The sequence below is a fragment of the Choloepus didactylus genome, chromosome 11 (genome assembly GCF_015220235.1).
Source record: "Choloepus didactylus isolate mChoDid1 chromosome 11, mChoDid1.pri, whole genome shotgun sequence".
Taxonomy (NCBI): domain Eukaryota; kingdom Metazoa; phylum Chordata; class Mammalia; order Pilosa; family Megalonychidae; genus Choloepus; species Choloepus didactylus.
This window is the reverse complement of record NC_051317.1, coordinates 33,975,761-33,992,782: the sequence shown is the minus strand read 5'-3', so window position 1 is coordinate 33,992,782 and position 17,022 is coordinate 33,975,761. Positions and strand designations below refer to the sequence as shown.

General features: G+C 38.2%; 1 protein-coding gene across 2 annotated transcripts in view; it reads left to right on the top strand.

Moving 5' to 3' along the window:
- The window catches only part of SEMA5A (semaphorin 5A), a 524,772-nt gene that overhangs the window by 300,434 nt on the left and 207,316 nt on the right, over positions 1 to 17,022 (top strand). For both annotated transcript variants that reach the window (XM_037799396.1, XM_037799395.1), the window contains one exon: positions 8,996 to 9,058. In XM_037799396.1, coding sequence (XP_037655324.1) covers positions 8,996 to 9,058 — 63 coding nt within the window. The remainder of the gene's footprint in view (positions 1 to 8,995; positions 9,059 to 17,022) is intronic.

Below are 17,022 nucleotides of genomic sequence, written 5' to 3'. Positions count from 1 at the left end.
AATGTGATAATACACAGCTTTGTTTATACACTTCTGAGAACTGTGGATTTATATGTATGTAACATGTAGATAAAAAGAGCCAATCTTTTTTTCCTTTACTGTATCTGATTTACTTCTGAGATCACAGTTCCATATATCATAATCTGAGCATGTGCGTTTGTGCCAGGCAGTGGGGTATGTACTATATCGTGGAATGATGGGTGATTTGTTATATCCCACGAGTTTCTGCAGCTTTGAAATGGTTTTCTATAAGCCTACACTATCTCTTTTTCAGATCTGTTTGTATCGCCGTCACTTACCTGAAAATTGATGTTGTAGGCTCTATCGTATCACTGCAAATGGACCTGAATAAACTAGCAAGTGGCTGTTGGTACCAGTGAAAATGACTGTTGCCTTCTCACATGTAGCACAAGGATGTCTAGGCTGATGGAAGACACTTACAGTTTACCATAAATTAATATTGATGCATGCAAATATTGTATGCCTGTTTGTCCTTCCATCAATCGTTATCCCCCAGAATATCTTGCATTTGGTAGATACTTAATGACTATTTATTAAACGAATGGGAAGATGGATGCATGTGCATAAAGCAAAGTTTTTGCAAGCTGTTGAATTGAATAGATGTTATTTGTATGTATTTTCAAAAAGGAATGAATCACAAACAGGAATCTTTGTGTCTTTTAAAATGTAAATGTTTCAAAATAGTAACCACAGACTTAGTGTTGCATGTCTGCTTGTGAAACATATAATGAAGCTCAAATGCTGAATGGAAGAGAGAATTAAGATTCCTTTTCTCAACTGCTGTTGTGCAATAGAAAAAGACAAAATATGACAAAAATTAAAGAAGAAAAGAAGACTCAGGAAATAAGACCATGTTGTATTGAGGCTGGAAATGTAGAATACCTTAGCACTTGTTTTGACTGTCATATAGGTAGGTTTTGGTAGGTAGAAACATGCCTTTTTTAAAAAGGAATTTGAGTCACACTGAAAGATCACTTCTCAAATCAGTGGTGGTATAGTCCCCAAAATTATGATGCATAAAAGAATGACAATCCCCATTTGAGAATATAAGAAGACTTTATTAAAAGGTGTGTAATTGTATAGAATGGATCTAATGGAGTAAAGGAAGTTATGAACAGGTTAAAAAAAAATCTAATTTCAAACAGAGAAATGGCTAATTTAGAGAAATAAGATCTGGCACATGAAAGGCTCACTGATGTTTGTATCCCTCTCCAAAAGAAGTGGTTTTCCCAAGCTCTCAGGTGAATCCAATGGATAACATCTGGTATAATTAGTTAATGGAAAGACAATGGGATTAATCTGGAGCACACAATTCTAGGCCAGTTTGGAAAATTAACTTTTCCCATTCCATGCATTTCAAATTCTGCCCATATCCAAGGATGTTTGTTCTTCCCCAGTGCCGTCTGCAATAGGCAGTTAAGTTCCATTCTTAATATAATTTCCTTTTATTCTATCTTCTATTCAGGTAGAAAGTGAATCAACAGAAATGCTATATGATCATGGTCTTTATTTAATTCTGGATTTGAATATTATTGGCAAGTTGCTGATGCTGTAATAAAAATGCCTCAGGAAAGTAACTTTGCTATTTTTAATAACAGTCTTCAGAAAAATCTATAAGATTTGTTCTGTTTTCTACTGGTCTAATAAAAATGTGTGAGCTATTGCTATTTCTTGGTGTACAGGATAAAATAATGAAATATTTTTGAAAACTCTTGCAATCTTTTTCTATTACTTTCACTTTTCTCTTCCAATTCTTGACCAATATTTATCTTGAAAATGCAAAGGCAACTTGGACATTAGATAGAATTGTGAAGCTGTTTATTTACCATTTCTGGAGCAGATTTGAACAATTTTGATGGCATTTGATAAATATTATTTTTCCTTAACCATGGGCCTAACTCATAGCTGTTATGTTTACAGAAGAGAGCCTTGCTACTTAACTTTCAACAAGATCACTAAGCCAACGAGAGCCACTGTGAATTCCTGTATATCTAAAGCATTTCATTGTATAGATTTCCTGGTAATTATAACAGCAAGTCCTCTTGGTAATATGAAAGCAAAGTTTAATGAGATCTACCTTGTTTAAAGAATATATCATAGAGTATCAATTTTATTTTAAGTTTAAGGGCAAAGTCATGGATATCTTTAAATAAAAACAACAGTGTACTTTTATAAAAGAGTTCTAAGAAAGGAGCAAACTAAAGGTCAAATCAGAATAACAGCAAAGCATTTATTTTATCTGTACTTCATGGGGATATATAGTTTTGCACCTCTATATTGAGCTCTTATCTCCTCTCTGGAGCTGCCATCACCCTGCTGAAAGTACTTGTCATTATCCTATGGAATTAAATCATTTGTTTACATCAGATATCCATTAGCTATGATTTTATTGTTGCCATCAAACATTAGGAAAAAGAAAACGTCACAGAATGATTTAACAAATTCCCTTATCAGTTGTTGACACAAAAATCTCTAAGTCTGTACAGGGGAAAAGAGTTATGAGTATTTTCTGAAAGATACTTAACCATTTCTCTGTAGAATACTTTTCTTAAGGACTCCTATTGCCAAGCAATATGTTATACAAGATGCAGTGGTTGATATTTTAATTTGTCTTGTAAAACTCTTCAAAGGCAGCAGGTATTGGAGAATGGTGTTTGCCTGTTTTTCTTATTCTCCTAAGTTTAGGAGAATTTTAAAAAGATCTTCTTACTACAAGTGACTTCAGCCATTTCTCTCTTTTATATTATTTGACATTATTTTTAATATAATTTAGTTTGGTTTTAGTTGCGTTTATTACTTTCAACACTTTGTACATGTCCTCTGTGTCCCCCCTCTGCTTTCTGATCTCCCTGTTTTCTGATGATAAATCACCTAATATTATTGAAGATTTCTTGTACATCACGAGTTGTTTCTCTCTTATTGCTTTCAGGATTCTCTCTTTATCTTTGACCTTTGACAGTTTGACTATAATGTGTCTCAGTGTAGAGCTCCTTGAATTCAAGTTATTTGGAGTTTGTTGAGCTTCTTGGGTGTGTATATTCATGTTTTTCATCAAATTTGGGAAGTTTTTAGCCATTATTTTAATATATCTCTCTATCCCTTTCTGTTTCTCTTCTCTACTGAGACTGTCATTGTGAATATGTTGGTATTTTTCATGATGTGCTCAATTTCTTCATTCTTTTTTCTTTTGCTTCTCAGACTAAAAATTTTTAAGTATCCTATCTTTAAGTTTACTGTTTCTTTCTTCTGCCTGTTCAGATCTGCTGTTGAAACCCTCTAGTTTTTCTGTTGAAATGCTCTGGTTCTTTTGTAAATTTTTTAATTTCTCTTTTTGTTCATGCATCATTTTCCAGATTTCTTTTAGTTCTTTGTCCATCTTTTTCTTTAGTTCATTAAACTTATTTAGGAGAGTTGAATTAACATCTTTAATTAGTAATTCCAATGTCTTTGATTCCTGAGATAGTTTCTGTCACTTTTTTTGTTCCTGTGAATAGGCCAGCTCTTCCTGTTTCTTGCCATGTCATGTATTTTTTGTTGAAGAAGATAAATTTGAGTATTTTGATGTTTTCACCCTTGAAGTCAGATTCTCCCCCTTTCCCAGGGCTTGCTGGACTTTTAAAATTGTATGTATGTATATATGTATGTATGCATGTATGTATGAATGTATTACTTTGAAGGCTGTAGTTTAGATGGGCTCTGTGTTGAGGCTCTTCTTAGCCCAGTTTATACCCAACCTATAGGTCAGAGCTTCTAAGCATGTGTCTAGTTCTAGGCATTCATGGTAGCTTTATAAATTCACTAGTTTGCATGAATGTTCCCAGGTGTCCTAGTTTCCTCCCACAAACAAGGAAACTCTCCCAAGGTTTTGCTCCTGGGCCCCTCTCAGTGTATTTTATGTCTCAACTTCAATAATTTGCCCCAGTCATCTGCAGTGTCTTTGGGTCTGTGCCACTCCTCCATCCAGCTTCTCTAGCTTGGATGAATTCTGGGTTAGGCAACTCAAATGAGTGCCTTGAGTCAGTCTTTCAGGAAGCTGGTTGGAACAGCCATTCCAACATACAAAATCTGTGCATTAGATGTACTAATAACTAAATACCGGGAACTCACACTAGGAACATGAACTGCCTCACTGGGAAAACAGGTGGCTCTTGGTCCTACCGACTGCCATGCCAAGCCAGGAGATGGGGAGTGGCCAGGGAAAAATCCTGATGCTTACCTATCAGTTTTAGGTTTTCTTTTTTCCTGATTCAGCATTTGCTTGGTTGCTGACTACACTTGACTGTTTTCCAGAGCTCTGAGCAAGTTCGTTCTGACAGCTTCTGCTTGTCTTTCTGTATTTCTGTTGGGAGGGGGGATATTTGCCAGGAGCTTCCTCCTCTGTCATCTTGCTAATGCCATTCTCTAGTTTATTACTTGATATTGATACAAATAACACAAAAGTTGTCCCTCATTTTTTTTCTGATCATGATTTAGCTGATTCTTCAGAAATCCATCTGTGATAGTAAGATATAAATTAACTGCAATAGCAAGAGTAGAGAAGGTCATTACCCTATAAAATGCCACACTCACCACCATGATAGAAAACACTTAAAAGTGGTTATAAAAATGAATCAGAGAACTTCCAGGGATGCTGATGGAGTAGAGAGCTACAGGACTCAGTCCTCCTCTAAAACAGCTGGTGGATAGGCGGGAACTGTCTGAAACAACTGCTCTGGGACTCCGGAGGCCAGTAGAGCACTGTACACCATCTGGGGAACAGAGGCAGGAAGAGGCTGAGAAACTGCGGTAAAGAACTGTGAGCAGATGGCTCTGTGGGCTTCCTTGGGGTCTTGTCCCTCACTGGCTGCTGTAGGAAGAGAGGGACATGGAGGTCCTCTTCCCCAAGAACAGTGGGGGCATGACTAAATAAGGAAACAGAGAACTTGAATAATATGACAAGTCTACTAGATGTAACATATATACAGACATTGCATCCCAAATCATCAGGATGTACATTTTTCTCAAGTGATAACAGATATTCTCTAGGATAGACCACGTGTCTCAATAAAAACAACTCTCAATAAATTAAAAAAAATTGAAATTATACAAAGCCTTTTCCCTTATCATAATGGAAAGAAGCTGGAAATCAATAAAAGGGGAAGAACTAGAAAATTCACAAATATATGAAAGATAAACAACACACTCTAAAACAATCAGTGCATCAAAAAAGAAATTGCAAGAAAAATCAGTGAATATCTTGAGACAAATGAAAATGAGAGCACAACATATCAAAATATATGGGATGCTGCAAAGGCATTTATAGCCCTAAAAAACCTACATTAAAAAGAAGAAAAAGCTAAAATCAAAGCCCTAACTAGAAAAAGAACAGCAAACTAGTCCCAAAACAAGCAGAAGGAAGGAACTAACAAAGATTACAGCAGAAATAAATGAAATTGGGAATTAAAAAAAAATAGAATTAACAAAACCAAAAGCTCATTCTTTGAGATTAATAAAATTGACAAACCCTTAGCTAGACTGACAAAGAAAAAAAGAGAGAAGATGCAAGTAAATAAAATCAGAAATGAAAAGTGGTACCTCACTACTGACCCCACAAAAATAAAAAGGATCATAAGAGGATACCATGAAAAATTGTATCACAACAAATTGGAAAACTTAGATGAAATGGACAAATTCCTAGAAACACATTGTCGCAGCCCATGAGGTCCATGCCAGTCCAGAGGCCAAAGAAGAGAATGAGCATTTTCTGATGTATAAACTTTTATTCAGGGCTTACTTACAGGGTGAGAAGTCGTGGAGAGATCATGATGGCTCTCTCAGGCTGGGTGGGCATCACATTTGTAGGGAAGTCCACTGTGCGATGCAAAGAGGACAGCAAGCTATTTATACGGGGTTTAAGACAAAGACATTCCTAAGGGTGGGGGAGCATAGATGCTGGAGCAGGTCGCTGTGACCTGGGGGTTGGTGCAGGAAGGAAAGAATTATAGGATGGGGCTTTGTGACTAACCACAAGAGTGTTGACACCTGGGGGCCAGGAAGCAGGTAGACTAGATTAACATTGTTGCCCTTTTGTGAGATCAGGAGCCTCTCACCTCCTGTCTCCTTCCCATTTCACATTTTTAAGTTACATTTTAAGGTCAATTTACCCTTTTTCACTTTACTGGCTTACAAAGACAATAGGTTAAACATTAGCTGCCTAGGTCATGCAGACTGCTGTGCACCGAGATCTGCAGGCCTGTTTTGCTCAGGCCACAGGCTGCCACACACATGAACAACCTAAGTATTCTAGAAGAAATAGAGGGTGTCAACAGACGAATTACAAAAAAACAGACTGAGTCATCAAAACCTCCCATCAAAGAAAATCTCACGACCAGATGGCTTCACAGGTGAATTCTACAAATCATTCCAAGAAGAGTTAGTACCAATCTTCCTCAAACTCTTCCAAAAAACTGAAGAGGAGGAAACACTACCTAATTGATTCTGTGAGGCCACCATCATTAATTCCAAAGCCAGATAAAGATACTATAAAAAGAAAATTACAGACTAATTTTTCTAAGGAATGTAGATGCAAAAATCCTCAACAAAATACTTGCAAATCAAATCCAACAGCACATTAAAATAATTATACACCATGATCATGTGGATTTTATCCCAGGTAGGGAAGGATGGGTCAACACAAGAAAATCAATTAATGTTATACACTGTATTAACAGATCTATGGGAAAAAACCACATGATTATCTCTATTGATGCTGAAAAGGCATTTGACAAAATCTCCAGCATCCTTTCTTGATAAAACACCTCAAATGACAGGATGAGAAGGAAACTTCCTCAACATGATAAAGGGTACATATGAAAAACCCACAGCTAATGTCATACTCAATGGTGAAAGACTGAAAGCTCTCCCTCTAAGATCTGGTACATGACAAGGGTGCCCACTGTCACTACTGTTATTCAACATTGTCCTAAAAGTTCTACCTGGAGTAGTTAGGCAAGAAAAATAAATAAAAGGCATCCAAATTGCAGAGAAAGAAGTGAAAGTCTCACCTTTTGCAGATGGCATGATCCTATATGTAGAAAGTCCCGAAAATTCTATAACAAAGCTACTGGAACTAATAAACAAGTTCAGCCAAGTGGTTGGATACAAGATCAGCAAGCAAAAATCATAGTGCCTCTAAACATTATCAGTGAGCAATTTGAGGAGGAAATCAAGAAAAAAATTCCATTTACAGTAACTACTAAAAGAATCAAATATGTAGGCATGAATTTATCCAAGGTTGTAGAGTACCCAGAAAAGAATCAAATATGTAGGCATGAATTTATCCAAGGTTGTAGAGTACACAGAAAACTACAAAATGTTGCTAAAAGAAATGAAAGAGGACCTAAATAAATGAAAGGACAGTCTGTGTTCATGGATTGGAAGACTAAATATTGATAAGGTGTCAATTCTACCCAAATTGATTTACAGATTAATACAATCCCAATTAAGAATTGGAAAAGCCAATTATCAAATTTATTGGAAGGACAAGGGCCCAAACTAGCCAAAATTATCTTGAAAAAGAAGATGGAAGTTGGAGGATTCACACTTCCTGACTTTAAAGCATATTACAAAGCTACAGTGGTCAAACCAGCATGGTACTCACATATATATAGACCCATGGATTGAATTGAGAGCTTAGAAGTAGACCCTCACATCCATGGCCAATTGTAACACTGGTACCACACTAATGCAAAGTGTCAACAATAGCGGGGTACTTGGGAAGACTGCGTTTTTCACATGACTTTTCTGTAAACCTACGACTTCTCCAATTAAAAGAAAACTACAGTAGTTTAAAAAAGCATTATACTAAGAGAAAGAAATCAGACACAAAGTACTACATATTATATGATTCCATGTATATAAAATGTAAATATAAATAAATTTATAGAGACAGAATTTGATTAGTGGTTATGTAGGGCTGGAGAAGGATGGAGGTATTGAGAGGTAAACTCTAAGGGGTACGGGGTTTTTCTTTTTGTAGTAATGAAAATGTTCTAAAATTGATTGTGGTGATGAATGTACAACTCTGCGAATATACCAGAAGCCATTGATTGTACATTTCTGATGGATTATATGGTATGTGAATTTATATCAATAGAACTGCTTTAAAAAGAGATCCCAAATCCTAGTATATAGTCATTAATGTCTGCAGATTATCATTTTTTCCTATGAAGCAATCTTTTTTCTATAATCTTAATTAATTATAAATTCTATTTGTGAGCGAGCACTGGATGGGATGATACATATACCAAATTAACCAGCGTTTCTAAGCTTTGTCTACTCTGTGAGGAAATATTTAAAAATTGTGCCTCTAAATATTTGGTCAGAGCTAGTACCAGTGTAAAAAAACACTAGTGTGGGGGTTGGGGGGATTGTAGATGCACTGTTTGCATAAGCTATTTATTTACTGACTGCTTATCATTTATATATGTATCCTGGGAGTAAGAAAATTCAAAATCATTCTTCATTGTCTTTGAATATTGATAATTTGCATAGCGCTAAAATAAAATATAACTGTTTAAGATAATATTTAGGTCATTTTGTTTCCAAACCTCTCTTTGAAGCATTTTATAATCACAGTAAGTTAATATCTATTTTGTGATTTCAGTGGCATGACAATTTTTACAATCGATGCCTACATTACTAACTCATTGAACTTTTCTCTTTAACAGTGACTAGATCTAAATATCACATTATTATCCTTTGAATGCAAATAGTTAGTGAGTGATTCTTTTAAAATGCTTCCACTTTAAAGCCGCTCGTAAGCCCCTGTGCTTGACCGTCCATGTAGAGGTTGTAAATTCTATATTAATATAAAAAGGTTGGTGCCGTGGTGTGCTCACATGACTTTATCTGCCTGCCTGATGCCTTATTCATTTTTGTCCCTTTATTTTGTCAAAGCCATAACGGTTGCTGTTGTTTCTGGTGTTTCCTGCAGGCTGTGGAGTGGCAGTGTGATGAAGCTACCAAGAAGGCGTGTTTCAGCAAGGGCAAGTCCCAGGTAAGGGGGACAGCACCGCGAGCAACCAGTGCCACCCGCTCTTGAGGGACTTGATGCAAAGTGTTCTACAGGAAGAGTATTCCTGGCTATGATGTAAAAGGAAAAAAAGGAAAATTCAAACTATTGTGTACAGTGAATTCTCAAGTTTTTAACTTCAAATTATAATTAACCACCAATAATAAATCTGTTTCCAAGAAATTATTTAGAGCATAAGAAAATAGATCTAATTTGCATTTTCAGTCATTAGACCAAGATGTGAAATTAATTGGCTATGATCTCATGTGAAAAATTACAGGCCTGAGTTTTAAAAGTATCTTAATTTTCTCCAATCATACCTTGTAGCTAATTCCACAAAGTAATTATATGTAAATAAATTTATTATCTCAAAAATGGTTTCAAATCCATTCTCTATCATTTATCTTCACATACCATTTGAAAATAAGCTCTGCCTCTCTTTTCATATTAAGATCTATATCCCTGAGTCCCTGAGAGTGCTCAGTTTTGTAGCTGAGTTTGGAAATTCATTTCTGGAGCAACTGTGCACTTCACAGGAGTGCTTTCTAACAATTGGATGCCTCAATCAGAGGCATAATTCTTTGCCTTCTGGGGCTGTTTATGTGTCTTTGAGAAAATTATACTTGATCATCATGAGGAAATTCTTCTGCAGGTGATGCATAGGCTCATTAATGTTGCGTTCTGTTAGTGATGTTCTCACTTTATTGGAGCACAGACCTTCCCGAAGGTGAATTGCACTACAAGCTACAGAAGAAAGCGAATGTGCAAAGAGAAGGAAAGAGGCCTCCTTATATGAAGGCTGGTCCCGGGGCCAGCAGCATCAGGGTCCCCTGGGAGCTGGTTAGAAATGCATAGTCTGGGGCCCACCCAGACCCAGTGAATCAGAACTTGCCTTTGAACTGGCCATTCAGGTGGACAAGTGTTGATGTAGAGGCTCACCAGAACGCTAGGTAGAGGACCATGTTTGAATGGCTCACGGAAGAATATCAAAGGGGGGGTCGTGTTACTTTGAGGATGTGTATACTATGTTGTAATATAATAATAAAATTATAGCAATGATGGGGATGACACAATCTATTAAATTACTATTAAATAGTATTAAATACTTGTTAACAGCCAGGATCCTGACATAATGCATTGTTTGAATCCTCATGACAGTCTTTCAAGTAAATATTGATTTTCCCTCAGTGAAGAGCTCAAGGCTCAGAGAATATCGGAGTGGGCTTGGAATTACATGTTTCTGACTCCAAAGCCCAATCCTTCTGGTTAAATCTACACCTGGTAGAAGAAGCTATTAAAATCATCAGCAAAACTTAAAATGTTAGCATTTGCTAAAACTGGCTCTTAAAGTATTATGAACATTTTGTTTGAGAGACTTATGAAGTTAATTTAAATAAATGTAGTTTAGAAATAGTCTGATATAAACTTATAATAATCATATAGTGTATAAAAGCCTTTATAAGGGCCTTTGAATGTATTATATGGCATTCATTATTTTTCCATATTTCCTCAATCCATAAGATTTGTTTTTAATCTAGAAAACTTGAGCTTTGCTTTAGGTTATGGCTGTATTTGCCCTCCCCCATCTTTGCTTTGTTTCCTTCCTTTTAGACATATAATTTTCATTATAAGTTGGCAGCAATCATCATATAGTAAAAGTAATTTAGGAATCTTTCATGAAAATCCCACCTGCTTGCCAGTTCTGATTTTCCTAGTGGGTATAAACTCTTTGCTTTCAAAATTCAGACATACTTACATTACCTGAAGAGAAATAGAAAATAGCAAAAAAAATAAAATAAAGAAAATCAAAATTGGCTTTCAAATCACTTTTCACCAAAATATTATAGTCACTAATTTAAAAGATAAATGGAAAACAAAGGGAATTTTAGAACATAAATTGAAAAGATAAATGGAAGAAGAATTTATTAGAAGAAACTGACATATGAAGACATCACTTCTCCAATAATGTCCTAAGTTTGTATCCCCAATAATTAATAAAGTTTACTTCAAACTTTTGTTAAATTAAGAAAAAACACAAGTTGTGGTTTCGTATTCTCTACCTTCAAGAAAGTGTACTATTTTCTCATTTGATACATAAGTTTCACAAAACTCTGTTAACCATAAAACTCAAAGACCTCATTCACTTGCTAGCATTATATCTCTAACAGAGCATAGTGAGATGGAAAGAGATCTCTTAATTAGCAGTTGGCATAATTACTTTCAGATGGTTATTCCCCAAAGGAAATGACACACTAAATAGCACATAAATATGTGTGCATGTGGGTGTGTGCGTGTGTGTGTGTGCGTGTGTGTGTGTGTGTGAGTGTGAGATTACCCTTGTTGGTACTGAAGTCCTTATTTAAGGGAATGTTTCCTCTTCCTTATGTTTAGGGAAAATACAGCAAAATGGGGAGAAGAGCATTAAAAGATCCTTCCCCTTCGATATTTGTCTGTTTCTCTGTCCTCATAACTAAATGGTTTTGAGAGTCAGGCAGTGAGTCTGGTCTCCGCAAACTTATTTATTTGGGTTTCCCTAAACTGATTAGTTGCTTATTTGAGTGACCAGAAGACGTAGCATGAAGGGAGAGAAGAAGAAAATGGAGTCTTAGCCAGGGAAACACCGGGAGACAAAAGAAGATTAAAAAAAAGGCAGGAATGGATGAAGGCTATTTATTGAAGGCTATTTAACCCCCGTAAACGTCTCTGAGATAAATCATCTGAAACTCGGGAGAATTTAAAGGTAGCATCATAGCACCAGACTACCAAGACTCAAAATATCTCCTTCTACAACACCAATTAAATAAATAAATGGATGGATGTGTGAATAGATAAATAGATAGGTAAACAGGTCAGAGACCTCTAAACTTCTTCATTGAATTTGTGTAAATTATGAGTAAAACTTTTGAAGTGGTGCTTTCACATTGGTTTTCTTTGTCCTCCCTGTAATGGAATGTGGTGGTTGGACTGCTGCCCTTTTATCTTCTCTCCTCAGAGAGCAGGGGATCGGCCCAGTCCTTTAAAGAAGACCACCTGTACTGAGGACGTACTGGGGTGACGAGGATTTCTGGGGGTGTGGTGGAAGAAATGACTTTCTTTCTCCTAACAAGATTCCCTGATGGAGAGCCTTGGCCCTTCTCGTCACAGTCTTAATGCCAAGGTCATCCTTTTGCCAAGTGACCTTGGAAGCTTCCAGACTCACTGCCCGAGGACCTCACCCTGCCCACTACTCTTTCCTCCTCTTTGCTTTATCTTTCTTTTTCTCCTGTTCTCCATCTTCCTTCTGGGACCCTGGCTCTTCCTTCTCCTCTTCCTCATTCCTTAAGGTCACACAGAAAGCACTGCTCAGTTTTGGGAAACTCACCAATGAAGTGGGCAGGCTCCGGCCTCGGATCCTGACTCCCAGTGTCTATTTGTGGCCCGCCCCGTGTGCTGCCCCTACCGTCTCCCCTGTCGTGGGGCCCGTGGTGCTGTTCCCTAGGCCTGTCTCCAGGCTTCTCCCACACCTCGTCCCCTGCACCCTGCCTGGGTGATGCTCACCAGTCTCTTGGAACCAGCTTGTCTGCCGCAGAGACACCCTTAGATAGGATCAGTGGTAAAATCCCAGTAGTCATTTTTACCTTCCCTGTCATACTGTATTTCCATTAGCCAACCAGCTCCCCAGGACTGCAGGCTCCTGAGGGTCACGAGGGTTTCTTGTTGACCCTATGCCCCACTGCACCCAGAGTCCAGCCCGTGGTAGGTGTTTAACAGTGACCAGCTGAGTGAGCACATGAGCAGGGGGGTCCACACCAGGGCTGTGGACGTCAAGTCAGGCCCTCCCACCTTCAGCACTAGTGACATTTGGGGCCAGATGCTGCTCCTTGCGGGGGACTGCCTAGGGGTGCATTGTAAGATGTCCAGCATCGCCCCCACCTCCACTGCCCGGGTACCAGTGGCAGCACCCCCAGTCATGAAAACCAAACATGTCCCCACACATTGGCAGGCATGGCCCCGGCGAGATCCCTGCTGTGATACACAAAACAGTACATGCATTGGCAACTTGTACATTGTGAATGTTGATTTTTGCTCTCTCTCGGAGTTCTTATGTATTTCTTCTGGATCCCACTTTTTATATTTGTTTCATGGACTTTAAAAAAAACTGACAATTTTCTTATCCTCTCTGGATGCAATCTGCTTATGTATTAAATGAAAGCATCAGATTATGTAATCTAGCGAGGAGTTTCTCTTGCTAATATTCTATATGTGTCTATGATTTTTAAAGAAATTGTGCTGGCCTTTATTATCAGATTATTAGATTATTACTACTTGGGGTGGGGGAGCAACTTCTTCGGCTGAATCGAATCCTGCCTGCATTTTCCCTTGACCTCTGATAATTAGTTGTTTGCAACTAAGAAATTACACACACAGAGGTCCAGAGGAGAAGTAGGGAAAGTCTTCTTTCATACCTTATAGGGGATATCCCCTTCACTCACAGAAAGGACCAATCATTATAAAACTTAATTGAGTTCTCCCCATTTGCAGAAAGAAAATGGCAAAACAAACCTTGTCATGTAAAATCATACCTTTAAGTTCCATATGTTTTTGGTTTTAATGAGTTAAGAATAATGAAAAATCTTAGTACTTACAAATTGATTCAAATGACCTTTGCAGACAAAATATTTTGACTCACCTACTAAGACAGAAGAAGATAAATTTGAGCTCCATCCTCTGAGAAACTTAAATCATGAGTTCTTTTAGGTAGCATTAAGTATACTGATAAACTTACAATTTTAAATAACCTATGCTCTGTTGAAACAGAACTCAGTGTATGTAGCATAACTGTGTGAAATGCAAGTTCATGTGTCCAAAAGGATGTGATGTACTATTTACAAATGTGCCAAGGCTGGGCAGCGCTTGCAGGGCTGGTTCCTGGGTGATGAGAGCGGAGGGGATAGCAGGGATCCTTATCCCCCTTCTCTAGTTGTCTGTCCATATTCAGCATCACTGTTGCTTTCTTAAAATGTGACTGACCCAGTAATCACAGGTGGTCCATTGGAGCACAGCACCACAGAGACCAATTAAACAAGGGAAGGAAAGCAGGGCAGCCCCCAGAGAAAGGGGGAACCAGACCAAGGGCCCCTGCTGATGGGCCAGCCCCTGAATTCCAAATTTCACTGTCCTGACACTTCTGAGGGGCCAAATTGAGTAACATTTCCAGAGAGCTGATTTGTCTAAAATGTAGCATCTATAAAAATACAGTTTGGGGAGAGTGGAGTTCAGACTTTTCTTTGCAGCCATGAGTTTAGAAATGAGAAACCAACTATTGTTGAGCTTTGTTTGCTCTGCAGTATTCTGAGAGTTCACACAAAATTACAAAGCTTCCCTTCCCCTGAAATAAAAATAATACAAAAGATAACATCTAAAACATGAGAAAAATGCCAGCCATCTAAAATGAACTGAGTTTTTTCCTTCCCTAAGAAAAGTGCTCTTTGCTGCACCACATAATGCATTTCACTGCAGTACCGAGTCGGAATGTGATGCGTGGAGGGAGGTGGCTGGGTGGCAGGGGTTCAGCCTGCCCGCACCCACTCACTTCTCTGCTGAGAACATTCCTTAGCTGGCTGCAGAGCACCGGGTAATAAAGATGACTGACCTCTTGTTTCCCTGGTATCCTTAGCAGACCCAGACATCATTTCATGTACAGCATGTTACAATTGCAGGTCGTTGGATCAGGGTCAAGACAATTGATCCAAATCCTTGATTTGGGCCTTGTTAGAAGGAATGGTAGATACAGAGACTGCCAATTCTTTGGGAAGTTTGTATTCTATTTGATTTAAACTGTTTTTATGAAATGTTCAGCTCACTTTGGAGAGAGGGAGTGACTTTGCAATGGCTTACACATTGCAGGTGTTTAGGGAGAAAACTGTTTTCATGGATTCAAAGCTTGTTCAAATAAAACCTGTTGTAATTAGTTCTTTTAGAAATAGATTCATAGCAATCAGTCTCTAGAACTTTTGAAATGTCTACTACACAAATATTATTTTAAACACAAATAACCAATTCTGTCATGAGCCAACAAAAGCTCCTTGTTGTGTTTTGGGTTATTATGTCTCACACCAAGTTCCTCCCACTGTGACATTTAAGAACTTTACAAAGGAAACACAACTGGTTATTATGGGAATGAAAGAGCTGCTTTATGTGTATATTGTACTTTGTAATTTTCAGAAGTTTCTTGTTCATGATCTCATTGCAATCTTTCTCACACCACTGAGTTCCTAGAATTATTTTGCTAGTTATGGGAGCTTTGATTAGAAACCTGGGCCCCTATGCTTTGTTCTTTCTTCCCTATGGTGTGTCCCAGGTTGTCAGTTGGTGCTAGTGAAGAAGTAGACTCCTTATGATTAACCAAAGAAAAACGGAACACCATCCTGCTTGGTGAACCTGCTGGTATAGGGGTTGGATTTTGACATTTTCACGAGAAATACTAATATTTTTAAAGCTATGGCTCAATCAATGCATGTGACACTATACACCAGCATTTATTCTATATAATCACTTCAAAAATGGAGCATTCTTTAGGTTAGATATCAATATCCTCTGCAGATTATATGTATCAAACATTGGATTTATAAATTGAGGTACCCAAACAAGTTTCCAGGGAGTCAGCTCAATTAAAAAATGTCACATTGTATAATTACACACACACACACGCACATATATATAATACATACACATGGATAAACACATATATGCATAAACATATATAAGTACACACATACTGTACATGCACACATGCACATGTGTATACCTGTCTATGTATGCTTACATATATGTATATGTAGATTCATATATACTCATTTTAATATATTAATACCCTTTTATTTAGTATATACCTATATTAATACAACACATTTTAACATACATTTATATTTTCATATAAATGTATATTTTTAAATTGGATTTTGATTAATGTTATTCCATCTGAAAGGTGCCTGTCATTACAATAGATTGCTCTTTGACACTTTGAATGCTCTCAAAGGTAACGCATCATGAAGAGAGAGACACATTGTTTATGGAAATGCTGTGATTGACATAAAGGCTGTCAGCTTCCCGTTCTCGTCCTCTTTCCTCTCTTCTGAAATTGACGGGCTGGATGACAGGCCGTGAGCTGGGTGTTGTTGCCGAGACACCTGGGAGGGTGTGCCCTGTTTTCAGTTCATCTTTCCATGTGTTATCCAAGAGTCTTTCTTCAAGCAGAACGTAACCTGTGTGGGGGCAAAAAATGATGACGTGTGCTGTACGGCAAAACCAGCTGGTGCATTACGACAGTAGCCGTAAAGCTGTTTCCTCCCGTGGTGCCAGGGCCTTGGGAACCGGGGGACACCTGGGCATTGGGCGCACTCCACCTGGGAGCTCCAGCCGCGAGTGCGCGGCTCAGCCTTCAATTCAGAGAGGAATTGCCGGGAAGTCAAGGACAGGCTGACCTGCCTGCAGGATCACGGGCGCACACGGGCCCTTTCAGTGTTCCAGTGTTTCCCAAACGTGGAGACGCGACTCCCGTTACCAGCGTTAGAAGCCCGGCGCCTGCAGCTGCTCACGGCCTAGAAGACCTGCCCGGAGGCTGCTCGGAAAAGCAGAATCCATTAAAATCCTCTTAAACCATGTTCCAGGTTCAGGAATGGGATAAAAGAAAAATCTCTGAGATAGAAAAGGAAAATCATAGACATTTAGGGAAGTTGATTTATAAGAGAAACCTTTGAAAGAATCTCCTAAAGGGACTTCCACTGTAACGCCCGTGTTTTTGAACGATTCCAAGCAGTACTTCAAGCAAGTTAGATAATCCGTGAATGGCTGTGTATGTAGCAGGGACTGACAAAGCAATTTACTAGATTTGCTGTAGGGAGATTTGAGCCTTATATTCACCACGAAGAGGAGACGGATTATATTATACAGGCTGGCCCCTCAAGGCC